This window comes from Pectinophora gossypiella, chromosome 14, assembly GCF_024362695.1.
Source record: "Pectinophora gossypiella chromosome 14, ilPecGoss1.1, whole genome shotgun sequence".
Taxonomy (NCBI): domain Eukaryota; kingdom Metazoa; phylum Arthropoda; class Insecta; order Lepidoptera; family Gelechiidae; genus Pectinophora; species Pectinophora gossypiella.
This window is the reverse complement of record NC_065417.1, coordinates 11823999-11841012: the sequence shown is the minus strand read 5'-3', so window position 1 is coordinate 11841012 and position 17014 is coordinate 11823999. Positions and strand designations below refer to the sequence as shown.

The window sequence follows — 17014 nt, the reverse complement described above, 5'->3', positions numbered from 1 at the left end:
TAAACACCATCTAATTTTATTTTAAGTTATATCTGTCATTTTCTTATCCGTCAAAAAGGAAAGGGACGGGTAATCGACAAGCATAAAATTTATGGAACACACGTTAACCCTATAAAAAAATTGCATTGGCCAATAACCCGACAGAATTAAGTTGACAGCACACGTTAAAAGGTTTGCATACCAGCGAGATACCTTTTTGATTCGCCCGCGTTATTCATTCATTTACTCATTCTTTCTAAAATTAAGTGCTGTCGATCACCTGTCCCTTTCCTTTTCGGCGGATAAGAAAATGACAGGTGTAACTGAAAGTAAAATTAGGATGTATCTGCAGGAATCGGAGCCAATGTATATTTATAATAATCAGAACAACTGAAGCAGCGGAATGGAAACACACCGGATCCCTCCGCGTACACTGAAAGCTCGCTCAGTAATAATAAGGTTTTATTTTACGAGCGGATACCACGAAATACCTGTTTTTCTACAACAATAATAAACAACATAAATTACCGTTCATCTTTGCAGATATATGAGAATTCCGTAGCAATAAATTATGTAAGATACGTATACTTAACAGGTTTAATATTTGTGTCTGTGGCTCGTAATATTAAATTATAGGAAGAAGCATCGTTGTGGGTTTATATTAAGAGAAAATATTGGCTGAAGACAGTAAATAGGGTATATATACATGAATGATTCAAAACATGATTCTGAGTTGATACCAAGATGAATTTTCCGTTGGAAAATTAATGTTTATTTTAAAATTATTTTCATTTCTATAGTTTTGCGATGAAAAATTCCACTTGATATTAACTCATAATCATGGTCTGAATCAAACTTCTTAGTATTTGTTACCATGTTACTTACACCCTATACAAGTACATACAGGTAGCCATTCAAGTACGTATGGGTGTTAGTGACATCGTAACAAATACTGAAGGGGACGATTCAGACCATGATTCTGTGTTGATATCAATTGGATTTTCCTGTCGGAAAATTCATGAAAAAATTTTGGTGTTTTTTTTTTAAATTATTTTCCGTTCCATACTTTTGCGACGGACAATTCCGATGGCCTGAATCATCCCTCAAAGTTTTCGTTACGATGTCACTTACACCCTGTATATCCAATGATACACGTGTCACTGGGAATTCATAATGGCAGATCAATTTGATGGGTTAAGACTTAGACTTCGTTTATAGAAACGCGGTGCTTTGCGCAGGGCATTGAGGAATCAAAAAAAAAATGTTTATTTCTTTATATTTAAATTATCAGGTGCACGGAGGCTCCATTTAAGCAACGATTTGCTTGTGATAGGAAACTCCGCTCTTCTATAACTAGATTTACATTATTATTTAACTAGGCTACAGTAATTAAGTAAAACTAAGTACGTCGTGTTTACAAATCAAGAGGTATGATAAGTGTAAGTAATAGTTTCTAAGGGGTACATAGTTTCACATAGAGGTCGTAATAATCAAACTCATGGAGATATTAAAAAAAATACTTATTTTATTAACCAAAAACAGAAAAAACCCATGTTTTTCTAATGACTCTTTCGTTGGTTGTTATTGGTCAAGAGATGAAAAGATTACATATCGTTTTATGTACTTCTGACAGACATAATGTAGGACATAGTAACATGGTCGCTATATAGACTTTTTGGCGGGAACGGGACGGTTGCTTTTTTCATTGACTAACCTAAATAATTAATATGAAGTGGTGTTTTGTGGTTAATGATCGCATTAAGTTTGTCGGAAAACATTCGCGACAGTGTTATTATATCGGAATATTCAATAAACAAAGGGAACCTATCTATCTTCGCTTCGTGCCAACAAGCCGCTTCATAACTCGAAAGTTTATGCGAACTTTTGAGTTAATTCGTTTGGGGTTCGGAGTAGGAGTCTGCTCCGATGGTGGGCGCATAATTCATAATTCATCGTCATCATCTTTCATCATTTCATTAACAATCAAAAAAAAAAATACATAAGACATGGCTGTATAGGCATAGTTCCCTTTGCCTTACCCTTCGGGGAAAACCAAAACAAAATAATAGATAACGGCCAATAATAATGCCCATGATAATTACCTACCAGGGTACATTAACATAACATAACAAATACGTACACACAATACATACAATATCACGGTAATATTTTTTGCGAATAATAAATTTATTTTTCATGTGAAGTTGAGTATTATTTAGATAAATATCGTTTTGAAACCGCAAAGTGTCTTAATAATGGTATGCAGCGCTTGTACTAAATATTCTGCACAATTGAATTGGAAGCGTACGCCCGTGGCGGTCGTTGTGTTAATTTCTATTTATTTCCATTTATATATGTTACAAAGTATTGTTATTTCAATAAATCATCATCATCAGCCCATTAACGTCCCCACTGCTGGGGCACGGGCCTTCCCTATGGATGGATAGGGAAATCGGGCCTTAAACCATCACGCGGGCTCAGTGCGGATTGATGGTTATTAACGACTGCTAATGCAGCCGGGACCAACGGCTTAACGTGCCTTCCGAAGCACGGAGGAGCTCGAGATGAAAACTTTTTTTGTGGTCACCCATCCTATGACCGGCCTTTGCGAAGTTGCTTAAGTTTAACAATCGCAGACCGAGCACGTTTACCGCTGCGCCACCGAGTTCCTCCAAAATATCTTCCGATTACAATAAATATCTATAAATAACTATATTCACAGCTGTTATTATTCGTCACTACTATCAAAAATGACATGAATCTGTCTACTGGATTACGGCCGCAAGTTTGTACGAATATACTCGAATACTTACCTAATACCTTGTCAAGTCACACAAGCATTTAACCCCTTCGTGACGCCGTTCAACAATATCATGGCCTTAAGAAAGCAAATTCCTTCTCACATGCAAAGTGAGGAAAAATATCTGTGCCCATTAACTTCCATTTTAGTTCAGGATGCTTTACACCGTTGTAAAGGCGGCACTAAAAAAGGCACGACAAAACCGAGCGACGAGCAAACCCGGCAAAAACTATTATCTTTTTAAAAGCTGTGGTCGGAGAGACAACGATTATTCTCACTTGTTGTGAAATACATTTCCTTGGCACTTACCACGAGTGGCGATTTAGCTCTGTCGTTCTCCACCAAGCCACATTCGGGCGTAGACGACGCAATCGCAGACGCTGAGGAGTCAGCGATTGTTATTGTATGCCATATTCCAGAAGAAGTTACTGAAAGTGGCAATACGCCTGACCATGCAAGTTTTCTATGGACGGAGAAAAGAAAATCCAAAACTTTGAGATACAATTCTATGTTGTTCAAAATAATTGAGATAATCACGTCGTCTAATTCAATGTAAATCTGAAATCAACGTTAAAAAATTCAACTGAGTAAAAATGACCTCACCAGTAAAATAAAAAGTTACTAAAATACCATGTCACTCATCGCAGACATTCATATTTAAAAATTGGAATAACACTTCCTCTGAAAGTCTCTTCTGAGCTCTATGCACCCAAACAACTTTTGCAGACATCTACATGCAGCTGCTGCAATGCAATTTAAACTTTATTCCTTCGATGTAAAGAATCACGCGAGGTGCACTTTCCGTGTCGTTCTTTTGTGCTGCAATCTTGGACGGGTAAAATGCAAATTGCAAGATACGTCACAAAAAGTAGAACATTAATCCGAATGGTTTTAGTTTTCTCTGGGAAATAATAGAAAGTTGTTTGGGAAGAACTTTCCCGTTTTCATCTGTGAAAACTAGAAAGACAGCTGGGAGGTTAAAAAGCCACATCGCAGCAATTCGTTTAAAATACTGCTGTCAATATTGCTATTTGACATTTGTGTTCATTGCGCACTTATTTTTATATGTGCAAATGTCAAATAGCAATATTGCTTTTTTAGATGAATCGCTTCGATGTGGCGTCTTTAACCCTCCAGATATTGAATATTGTTATTGCGTGTCGTATTCTTAGCTTCTGAATATAGTCATCCTACTTTTCAAGATTTTAGTGTGATAAATAAAATTTACTACTTATGTGATTTAATTATGAAGATTTAATAATTGGGCAGTCTCATATGTCGAAGATAAATTATGAAATTCTAATTACTAAATCAGGACAAATCTGAAGGTGACAATAAACGTTTTCTTTTTTCTATATCTAACTTAATTATTAAGAAAAATGAAATAGTAAGTGCGTCATTTTGTCACTTTTTTCTATGACGTCACAGGTTGTTTTTTCATGTTGATTTTGCGTTTTGGCGTTTAGTAAAAAGTAACCGATTTGACTAGTTGGAAACTACCCTATTCCAAGAATGACCGACTAGAAATGGCTCTATTTGTCAGAAGTTTCCGCGAGCCACCTTACATTTTCATCGTCGTGTTCAAATTTTTAAATTGCCCCCTCGTTTGGCGACGTTTGTACGTGAGCCCCAAAGCAAGTGCGACTAACTTGTGCACTAACTTACGCTGAAAGAGTAGCTACTCTCGAACGTCTGTGTGACTCCAATGCGCAGTTACCCTTATCTTTAGCTAACTTTAATCGGATCCGACTATCGTAGTTCACATAAGCTTTGGTAAGACCTCAGTATCCTAATGCCTTTTACTGCCGTGCGAATAATCGAGTTTTAGAGACTTTGATTTACTTGTTGATTCTTGTTGTTTGTTTTTGAGTATCTTTTAATAGTCCGACTTAGAGCAACACGGTCCTTGGCGGATTGGAGGGGAGTAGCCATGGCATTAGGTTGTCAATAACATTACTAAAATATGGAGTCAACGCTATTTTTATATAAATTTGACTAGCCAGATCCCTTTTAGTAACTAAATACCGAGCAATTAGCCATTTTTCAAGGACGTCGTTTCAGCTACGCACCTAGATTCGGTCTAGTGCGCAGGCCGACAGCAACTAGTTTTTTTATAGAACAACCTGTCCTGGGGATATATACTATATAGGTTCGTAAAGGGGAGACCCCGTGTTGCTCTTTGTGTCGATATGACCTTTACAGTTTTACTTCTGTGATAGGAAAAGTAAACATTAACATACAATTACAACAGTTCCCCAAAGGTTGTCTGGAAGAAACTGCTACATGAGCAATAAGGACGCCTGTTCCATCTTTCAGTATATTTTGTCTTTATTTCTGTTTGTTATGCGCAATAAAAACCTAAGAAAATGATAATTTCTCATCTATTCGTGGCTGATGCGAAAAGAATAGTACTGAGAACAGCAGATTATTTAATATGGCTAACCTATATAGATTTCACTATTTTAAGTGCTCTCTGATGATCCTACACTACACATAGATTGCTACGACAATTTACAACCATACTCACCAAAAATACGGTAAATCGGTACGGCAATGCAGGACGGAAGGGGCAAGTCGCAGGGACTGTAACCTGGAACCTGACAGAGGGCAGCAGTAACTGTCAGTACTATTCAGAGGCGGAGGACAGGAGTCCTAATATGGCTTTGTAATAGACTACTCTGGGCGCCATCCCACTTGCATCAGACAGAGTACTGCGGGGCGGAAGGCAAGAGGGAAACCACTGCCCTATTTTTCCCTAAAAAGTAGCTTGGAAAATGCTGCACCGACAAGAGCGTGGCTCTTAAATTGATGATGATGACTCACCAAAAATATACATAAACACTTTCAAAAATAGTCTTATCTCAGAAAAGAGATCGCACTAAACATTTGTGTATTTAAATTTTAAAAGGATCGTCGACTAACCAGGTGTTTCCTCCCGCAGGCATGCAATCGCGGTACCAAGTGTCAGGCATGGAGTCGGCAGCAGGACTCGGCGCCAACGGTGCTGTGCTGCGTATAGAACCGGTCCGCGCCCAGCGAGACGACGCCACGTACGAGTGTGTTGCAGAGAACGGAGTTGGTGATGCTGTAACTGCTGTGGCTACACTCACCGTGTTTGAAGGTCAGCCTATATCATTTATTTACAGAATAATAAAACAGTAGCAGATATTTCAAGTTCAAATCTAAAAATATCTTTATTCAGTTGGTAACAAAGTTAATCATAATTATTTATTTGCTTAACATGGTAACAAGTGTAAATAAGTACGTCATGTTTTGCTTATAAAAATAGGCCTGCAATATTGGACGGATAATCTTGAACAGTTTTATCTTATAAATTCTTCAATTTTTATAATATTTTTTTTCATTGAGTCATTTATACAATTTTGTCTTAAATTACACATTGAATCGCCATGATTTCGTAACGAAAGTCTCGTCCGCCGAAAACTGCAGTTTCTCACAATCTGTATAGCCGAGGAAAAGTAGCTGCAGGAAAATCTTTGCCACATGACCTTCTTAAAATAATCATTTAATATTGTAATACAATTCAGTTATTTATTTTGGCTGCCTAATATCGGTTACAGACAATAAGATCTATATCTTCTAAATAATCACTTACCGTAAATAAACTTTTTACAAAGTTTCTGCCTTTCTCAAGACCCAAGGAAGATCGTAAGATAGCTTTTATCCCGGAAACTTGGAAATGATCGCAAATTTTAAGATATTTTTGACTCAAGCTGCTAAATTTATATATATATTAATCATCAACAACAAACATTAAACTTAAAATTAACGATAATTTGCGGAGCGCAAACCTTACTTTCCAAACACCTCGCCTATAAACACTCCGAAGTCTTCAAGAAATTATAACTTAGATATAACAGCAAATTAGGGGGGGTTACTTAGAAATTATCGCAGCGAAGTGGTCCCTGCAATCCTTTCGCAAGTCCGGCTCAATGGAACGAGCTGAAATAAAGCAAGTGGCGGCGACACTGTGATCCCAGAAAATAACTCGGCCAAGCGAAGACAGTGGCCTTTCAATAAATAAGCATTAAAACCGACAGTGGCCCGATAACGAGGAGCCTCTAAATTGCGACTAACGACGTCCCAGCAGCGAAATAATACGCGGGCAGAAACGGAGCCAGGAGGTTTGGCACCCACAGACCAACCACAGTCTTCGGTAGTGTATTGTGAAGTTACAGTCGAAAATGTCTCTCAGCAATGCTTCGCGCAACGATGCCTATAAAACTATACGAGTAGTTTAGCGTAAACTGCATGCGATTTTCTGTTTTCTGCATGTAATGTCATGAAATAAATGATATTATTGTGCGAGTTTTCCGATATTAATAGTGTGCAAAAAGCTATAACGCAAAAACAGTGACTGAAGATAAGTTTGTAAACTTAAAAAAATCCGCACGCGGCGCTAGTCAAGGGCTTCGACCAATAGCAGTACGACGTCAATCTACCGTCTATCAGAATTAGCTACGTCTACTGGTCAAAGCCCTCGATACAAATCGCGCGGGTGGCTGCCGTGCCGCGAGGGCTGATTACTTACTATAATGCTCGTTTGGTTAGTGTATTTGTTGTTTGATGTTTAAATCCGAGTCGTGTTTGTGTCAATATCCCCCTTCCGACCCCCTCAGCACCATCTGGTTTCGATCCTGCGTCACAATTTCTGTTGTAAATGAGCGGAATTATTATCGTGATAGCTTAAGTCTCGATTTACGGGTACAAGCGTTGGTAATTGACGACTAAATCGTGATAATTATGTCATATTTCAACTCCCCGCGAGACACGTTTAGCTTCTTCGCATATATTTGTGGGAATTAAAGCATTGCGGAAGGATCTCGCAACAAGAAATTAAGATGTTAATTATTTCGTACCATTTGCGTTTCTTAAATAAATTATTTCGTAATCATTTTATTGTTGGTTTTGCTTTGTACTTTACGTTGAGCGTGAAATATAACATCGCATTTGTGATAATGATGACCTACTTCTTTTGAGAGAGTATAATATTTAGATTCACAATAGAAATTGCTACCTTAGCAATAAGGCTGCTTTTTGAACTATCCCTTTTATTGTTTTTTTGTTGTCGTACGTATGTTCGTTTTGTACAATAAGGATAAAAAATAGATAATATTGCAAGCCCTCTAATTTTCCATGTAAGTAGCTCTTCCTATATGTAAAAGTACGTATATAAACTTCTATAATATATTATAAAGTTCAGTAATAAAGATTCCCCTCAACTCTCAAAGAGTTTGAGAACAGAAAGAGTGTCTCCAAACTTTAAAAGATTTCGTAAAATATACATTATTTTCTCAATACGTACTCGTATTTTCAAGAAAGAGTTATAATAAAATTCCAAACACCACTGTTGTACACGCTTCTGAAAGTTTCTAGAAAGTTCGAGAGTATAAGATGTCTGCGGCGAGCAGCCAAAGGATTTTATTACGTTGTAAATGTCTTATTATTTTTCTGTAAACTAGACCTTTGAAGTCGGACTATGTTTTAAGGAAGCGTGGTATAACTTGTTCGAATTACAAATCCTATTTCAAAGCTTATGTTATATTGCAGTTACTCGTATTCGAAAGCGCCACAAAGTCTTTCATAATTTTGTTCCGTTTGCGTTTCTTAAATAAACTATTTTGTAAGTATAATATAAAATCTTAATATCTACTCGGTCTGTAGCGTCCTCTCTTTCACGCCATCCTTTCCGTATCCTTACCGGATCCAAACCGGGTAACCGTCCCATCTCTACTTTTCACTAAACGTCAAAACACGAAATTACTATGGAATTTGTATGAAAAAGTAACCTGTGACGTCATAGAAAAAAGTGAAAATGTCGCACTTATTATTACATTTTTCTTTATTAAAATTAATAAATAAGTTAAAGGGGAAAAAGGAAACGTTTTTTGGTTGGCTTTATTTTGTAATCAGAATTTCATAATTTATCTTTGACTTAGGAAACTACGCAATTATAGACAGCGATATGACTAACCACCCATCTCGTTGGTCTAATGCCAGGCGCGCACTACAAGTTTTTCGCCGCGCGGCAGAAAAGAGCAGCGGCATAACGTCGCACTGTAATACTGCGCCGCTGCGGTGGCTCTGCCGTCAAGCAGAGTTGGGCGTAATCGATTACTTTTGTAATCAGATTAGTAATCTGATTTAATGTAATCATAATTACATCAATCGTCATTACTTTGTATCTTTGACTACTATCAATCTTAATTACATGTAATATTTAATCATGATTACAGTAGTTATTTTTATTTTATTTTATTTTATTTTGTTTGGGGAGCTTACAGCTTAATTCACACAATGTTACACTTAGTAGTAAATAAAGGCCAATTACAAGCTACCACAAATAAATGAAAAAGAGTTATACAACAAGACAAGAGAGCGGAGATATAGAAAAAATATAAGAAAAAAAAAATTGGATGAAAAATAATAGCAAGAATACACATTAAAACACTAACAATAATTAACAACTATTACCAATTACCTCTAATAAGCTGACTCTTCAGCGAATTAATAGTACTGCTAAACAAATCACATTGAGAGGCATTAACCTCGTTAAATTGTTTAAGGGAACGAGGTAAATAACTATTGCTTCTATATTTGGTGCGGCAACGAGGAACATGAAGCAAACGATTGTGACGCAATTGTCTGATTGGAACCTGTAGCTTAATAGCGTAGAGGAGATCCGGACAATCTAATTTGGATTGAGCAATTTTAGCCAAAAAACAGATATCAGCTATCTTTCTGCGAAAGTGCAGTGGTAAAAGGTGGAACCTAGAGCATAAATGATCATAACCACAGCCAGATAAAGACGGGATAAACTTTTTACATAAAAATTGTATGAATTTCTTTTGGATAGCTTCAATTCTGTTCACGTGGATATCATAACAGGGATTCCAGATCTGGCAAGCATACTCAAGGTGACTTCGAACATAGGCACAGTAAATGGTCTTTATAGTTTTCATTCGCTTGAAGTCACCCGAGATACGCTTGACAAACCCTAGAGCCCTGTAAGCCTTATCCGCGCAGGTTTCGACATGCTGGTCAAATTGAAGTTTGTTGTCCAGAATGACACCCAAGTCTTTGGCAGAGTTACATACAAGCAAGCACTGGCCCTTAAGAGAAAATGTATGGTTAAATACCTTCTTCTTTCTCGTAAAACTTACTACAAAGCATTTTGAGACATTCAAATCAAGCTTGTTTGCTTCGCAATAGGTGTCTAGTCTCAGCAAGTCCTCCTGAAGAAGCTTTGCATCATCAGAATTGTTCACAACCCTAAATATTTTCGCATCATCCGCAAATAAAAGAAAGTTTGAATTAGGGAAACATGAACCAATGTCGTTAATAAAGATGACGAAAAGTAGGGGACCGAGCAAAGAACCTTGTGGCACCCCAGAAGGTATGTCAACCCAATGCGATGTATAACCACCCAGTACCACAGCCTGCGTTCTATTGGTGACGTAGGAGGTGAACCATCTGAACAGATCACCTCTGATACCTAATGCATTGAGTTTACGCAAGAGTACATCATGGTCAATACGGTCAAACGCTTTAGCAAAGTCTGTGTATATTGCATCTATTTGGTTTCCATTTTCCATATTGGTCGTGATGTACTCATTCAGCACGACAAGGTTAGAGACCGTCGACCTGCCCTTTAAAAACCCGTGCTGTTGGGCTATAAATGTGTGTTTGATGCTGCAATAGAGCTGATTATAGACTAAACGTTCGAACACTTTGGCAATAGCACACAATTTCGATATAGGCCGATAATTTTGAACCTGGTTCTTGGCGCCTTTTTTGTGAATAGGCGTTATAAAAGCTGACTTCCAAACAGCAGGCAAAATTCCCTCCCTAAGTGATCGCTCGAATAGAATGGAGATCGGCACTGACAGCGGTTCGGCGCAGCGGGCAAGAAAAATAGCTGGGATATTATCAGGCCCTGCGGACTTGTTAACGTCCAGACGCTTGAGAAGACCATGTACTTGTGACTCGGTAACTTCAATTGTGTGGATGTCACAAGGAGTGCCTGGAATATCGTTATTGGTCACGGCTATGGCTGACACTAAGCGTGGGCTGTTACATTGAAATGTAGAAGAAAAGTATGAAGAGAACAGCTCACTAATACCTTCACCATTGTTACTGGTAATGGGACCATACATCATAGCGGCTGGATACGAACTACTATTGCGCTTACTTTTAAGGTAAGACCAAAACTGTTTGGGGTTTTTGGCTATGGCTTCTTCAACAGAACTTATGTACTTCTTGTAACAGAGACCTATTAATCAATGATTACGTGATTTATTAAATATTAAAAATATATTGATAAATATTATTTATTTGCCAATTAAGTAATATTTTTATTAAAATTCTTACCTATAGCGTGACAGTCTAAAATGTCAAAAGATTTTTTTATACAGCCACAGTGCAAGGGTACACATAATTGGATATAAACATAAATTTCATCATTAATAATTAATTATTAATTAATTGACTTTATTACACACAAATTATTTAATTCATTATTTTATTATTATTTTTTTATTTTTGCGTCTTTCTTTAATTATAATAATCAATGCTAAAGTATGATCTGTGTTTTTGTTCAATTAATTTGATTAAGAAAATATGGATATCAAATAATTATGTTCTTTAATTTGAAACCTAAGTAAAATTATGTAATCAATTAATCTAAATAACAATTTAGATTTATTAATCTGTAATCAATGTCAAGATTAAACTCTTGATTTAATTTCTTATTTTGTAATTATGATTACAGATTATTACGTTTGTAATCTGTAATCATGATTGCAGATTACAAAAAGTAGTCGTAATCAACAATCAATAATCTAATTACTTTTTGCCCAACACTGCCGTCAAGTGCGCGCAATACAATTTAAAACTGTTTGGTACAGAATTACAGTGCGACATTATGCCGCTGCTTTTTTCTGCCGCGCGGCGAATAACTCGTAGTGCGCGCCTGGCCTAATAGAAAGATTGGTGAAGCGTGCGTTGCGTATAGGGTATTTAGTTCATCTAGTCGAATTAGAAAAATATATTATGTTATTTAATATCATTTCCGACACTGTAATGGAGAAAAACAATGAACAAATACTTATTTTTTTGGAGGTAGCCAGAGAAAATGATTAACGAGAAGACACTTGTACATCTATATTCCTATCGTCACGCAACATCGCTACTGGTGTGGGCAAAGGAGACGTGATGATGGATGCTAGACGAAAAGGAGTATAATTAATTAATCATTATTATTATTCAGTCTCCTGGGTCTAGTAGTTAGAGCGTTGGGCTCATATGGAGTTCCAGGTTCGATTCCCGATGGGGACATTCGTTAAATCACCTTGACATATGACATTCCAGGTATGTGGTGTAATATTATGAAGTGAAGCTCGGTGAGGTGTGGGTACTTAGTTCATCTTGCGATGTATGTACCTCTGACTACCCCAATGGAGATATGGTCGTGAGCTTATGTTATGTTATTGTGAGTTGAAATGACAAACTTATATCTATCATATTTACTACTCAAAAGAGTTTTGAAGAAAGAAATCTGAAACATTGCGTTTTTTTTTAACTAATTGGGAAATTCCAAGATTCGTATCTGGCAACCCCGCCGGGGAAGATAAGTAGCGCGTTCTATATTCTTTATTTAAAAAAGAATGAAGTTATTTATTATTACTTCATTGATACATATAACGGCCTCCGTGGTCCAGTTGTTGAGCGTTGGGCTCACGATCCGGAGGTCCCGGGTTCGAATCCCGGTGGGGGCATATCACAAAAATTACTTTGTGATCCCTAGTTTGGTTAGGACATTACAGGCAGATCACCTGATTGTCCAAAAAGTAAGATTACCCGTGCTTCGGAAGGCACGTTAAGCCATTGGTCCCGGTTACTACTTTACTGATGTAAGTAAGTAGTTGTTACATGAGCCATGTCAGGAGCCTTTGGCGGCTCAATAATGACCCTGACACCAGGGTTGATGAGGTTGGTAACTCACCTCACAACCCACATGATAGAAGAAGAAAAGAGGAAGACTTCATTAATTCTTAACCTAGCATAGAAGCTACTACAAAAGCAACACGTAAGGAAATATGAAAAGAATCTCAGTATTATTTTTAAAGTGACGTCATTAGGTGTGTAATAACCTACCTTAGGAGTTGGGAACAAGTTAAAGTAAACTAAGGTAACGGCAGTTTGAAACTATTGAGCAAGACAAACAAACCGACGAGCCCTTAGCCCACCTATTTGTTTTCACTGAAGCTAAGTATAGTTTGAAACTTACCTATTATGAAAGATTTTTAACGTTTATTATAACAAGTTATTTTTATTTATACATAAAATATCAGCTAACATCATTACTCATCATCACCAGCCCATTAACGTCCCCACTGCAGGGGCACGGGCCTTCCCTATGGATGGATAGGGAGATCGGGCCTTAAACCACCGCACGGGCCCAGTGTGGATTGGTGGTTATTAACGACTGCTAATGCAGCCGGGACCAACGGCTTAACGTGCCTTCCGAAGCACGGAGGAGCTCGAGATGAAAACTTTTTTTTGTGGTCACCCATCCGATGACCGGCCCTTACGAAGCTTGCTTACTTCAATAATCGCAGACCGAGCGCGTTTACCGCTACGCCACCGAGCTCCTAGACATCATTACTACATCAACATCATTACTATAGTAACATAATTATTATACATCAATGAAGCTCACGCCCGTAACTCCTAATGGGGTAGACAGAGCTACAAGTAAGCAGTAATCAATTGTTGGTCATCATACCGTTCCTTTTAACCGCCTTCAGCAAGTTGTCTTCTAATTATTTGTAGCTCTGTCTACCCCATTAGCAGTTACGGGCGTGAGTTTATTTATACTGCATTAATGTATAATTCTTAACAAAATGGTAACAAAATGGCGCTTACGTGGTTAATCAGCTGAACGTCTTGTGATTTTTATCTGCTCCAGAGCAGCATAGACACTTATAACTACTTCGAAACAATCCCATTTCACCGCTCTGTTCCACTTCTGCTATCTGAAATTGCACAGGCGTTTTCACAGAACGTCTATATTTTAGTCCTGACCTAGTATCCATAACTTTGCTTCTGTTCTAGATGTATCTCTGTAGCCAAAATTATGCGGGCTTATGCTAATAACTTGGCCTATATCGTGCCTATATTAAGCTAAAGCAGAGTCAAATGGCTGCATTAATAATAATTATATAGCAACCAATGCCGTGCTATCTGATCTTCATTGATTATAATTAGTAAACTGAGTTACTCGTGTTTATGGAATACAGTGATACACCGTTGTATTAGTTTCTGCTAATAAAAACACAATTATGATACAACTTGGCGCTTACTCAAGTTAGTACGCTATTGTTACATTAGCCATGTCACAGGCATGTCGCGCCTCAATAAGAAGGGTCTTTAGCGTCTCAATAATAAGACCCTTTGGCGCTTTAATAACAAAGGTCTGTCGCGCCTACTAATGGAGCGGACCCAACTAGTTGGCCAGCTAGTTCCGCCCACATACAACAGATGGCGCCACCATTCAATAATGCAGTCCTGAAACGCGCAAGCAAAGTTTACACAGCGCGACGCATATTACAACTTCCAACATGACACCATTGGATAGTCGATCCCTAGTCACACTACCAACTTGTGGCTAGCGGGGTACTATGCTCTGTTCGGTATCCCGCATGACATGACTGACTCCTGCATGATAAAAAGCAGTGGAAAGTACGTGAAATCACTGCAGTGAAGCTTAGTTAGCTTCACATTCTTCACACAGGACTCTATTTTAAACATGTTATAACTTTTAACACCGTGTTCTTACCGCGTTAAAATCAGGAATATGAGACTCCCCGATATTTCAACACTGTTGCAAGTGCCATGATCACGGGATGACTGATAGATCCATAATTTTCTAGGGGCAAACATATCTGTTTACCCTCTTTCAATGTATATTATATTATTATTAACAATTTGACTGAGTTTTCATCATATCCATCGTCTGATAACTTATGGCTCTTCCCACTACGACGGGGACAATGTGCGTGAGTATTGTCGTCTATGTGTCATTGTAAACGGGACTTCACAGCACGGACTCCCATACAAGCCACCACAACAGCCTCCAAACATTCGCACCAAACGATGCACCGCCAACCTATCCATCACCCCCACATTAGGCCATTGCAATAAATTAGTTCAAACAAATGAAGACACACAACGAATGGAGATATTTTCACTCGCCGTAAATTCTGAACGTTTTTATTTACATCAATCACTCTGTCAACAGATCACATTGTTGAATTTAAAATTGTACGCGAAATCGGCGTTCGGCGTAATTTACGTACTACGTACTACCAGTCGTTGATATTATACCTACGTACGTTTATGAGCTCGTCTGAAATCGGTGTTTTATTTAAATTGAAGTTTTAAAAATGATATATGGGGCTTTCAGTTTGGTAAATGAGACGTATTTAACCAGTGTCTGAGTCATCACTGGAGTAATTTACAGGCTTTTATGCGTAGCTTTTAATGAAATACGAAATGTTAAAAAGATTTTGTTACATATTTGACCTCCTGAAGGTCGCGGGAAACCGCTAAATTCGCGCAGCAGGGGATCGGTCGTTGTAGCGAGTCTTCGGGGAGGCCTATGTCCAGCAGTGGACGCTTTCCGGCTGATGATGATGATAACATACTTACCTACAGGCACAGTCCAGACACACCATACAAAAATCTCGTTCACACTTTCGCTTAACGCGTAAGTATGAGCGAGACAGACCATCCGTGCTTAATAGATTACGAACATTTAAGACTACTACGTACGTTATAAAACTGCAGGCAACTCTCCGCTCCCCACCAGCGGCTTAGCTAGGTTTACCTCACCCCCTCTTCGGTCTTACTTTAGTATGCTTCAATCGAGGCGTCAGACGTCACAAGCAGTTATATGTGTACGATAACGTCAATGTGTAGTGTCTGTGTAAAACGAGATGTTTTGTACGAAGTGTCCGGGACTTGACTAAAGTAAGATTCAGAAGGCGCGAGGATAGCGCCAGATACGAATTGGTGCGGGGCGGAGAGTTACCGCTCTTTCATCATCATCATCATCACCAGCCCATTAACGTCCCCACTGCTGGGGCACGGGCCTTCCCTATGGATGGATAGGGAGATCGGGCCTTAAACCATCACGCGAGCCCAGTGCGGATTGATGGTTATTAACGTGCCTTCCGAAGCACGAAGGAGCCCGAGATGAAAACTTTTTTTTGTACTCACCCATCCTATTATTACCGGCCTTTGCGGAAGTTGCTTAACTTCAACATTCGCAGACCGAGCGCGTTTACCACAGCGCACTCCTCCCGCTCTTTACGTACTATTTATTCTTTATTCTATGCTGGTGGTACGGTCACGAGCATTAATATGTATACATTTTGGTACCATGTCACATTAACTTTTTTGACAAATTGAACTGTAAGTCTCACTAAATCTCAAATATGTTAGTGCGACAGAGTCCTAAAGTAGGTACATTATATTGCTCATGACTGTACATACCTGCCCGTCGACATCGTGTTCACTGACCATGTTCAACAAGTTCCCTATGAATAATTACAAAGCCTGTCTGCGTAAAACTATATTATCAACGGGGAAGCAAGTACAAAACTGACGCAGAATTGCCGATACTTTCGTTGTTTACCTGCTGTGTGCTTGTTAACTCTCTAACTTTGGTGGTTGTGGTCTCAGCTTGTATAACTAGGTGTGTCGATGCAAATCAAAAGCGGGTGTTCCAAGTCCGGAGTGTTTTACTGTCGAGGTATTCTAACTTAGTTTGCGTTTAATGAGTGATTATTATTAATTTATCTAACACAGTTGGCTCGGCTGTTATAGACGGCGATACGGTTCACCACCTAGCATTGCCCCGTTTTTCACAGGGTCCGCTTACCTAACCTGAAGATTTGACAGGTCCGATTTTTCACAGAAGCGACAGGCGTCCAACCTTCCAAACCCGCGAAGGGAAAACCAGCCCAATACAGGTTAGGTCAGATACCTCCGAAAATGCATTTTTCGGGAATGTGAGCTTCACCGCTGAGCACGGGATAACCATTTATGATCGAAACACGAATTCGAAAACTAATTCGGCTATCATTGGTTTAGGCCTGTTCTGGATTCGAACCTGTGACCTCAAAGTAAGAGGCAAGCGTTCTACCAACT

General features: G+C 38.5%; 1 protein-coding gene across 4 annotated transcripts in view; it reads left to right on the top strand.

Annotated features, from left to right (window-relative positions):
- The window catches only part of LOC126372717 (tyrosine-protein phosphatase Lar), a 584292-nt gene that overhangs the window by 448856 nt on the left and 118422 nt on the right, over positions 1 to 17014 (top strand). For all 4 annotated transcript variants that reach the window (XM_050018572.1, XM_050018570.1, XM_050018571.1 and 1 more), the window contains exon 6: positions 5721 to 5900. In XM_050018572.1, the coding sequence (XP_049874529.1) occupies positions 5721 to 5900 (180 nt within the window). The remainder of the gene's footprint in view (positions 1 to 5720; positions 5901 to 17014) is intronic.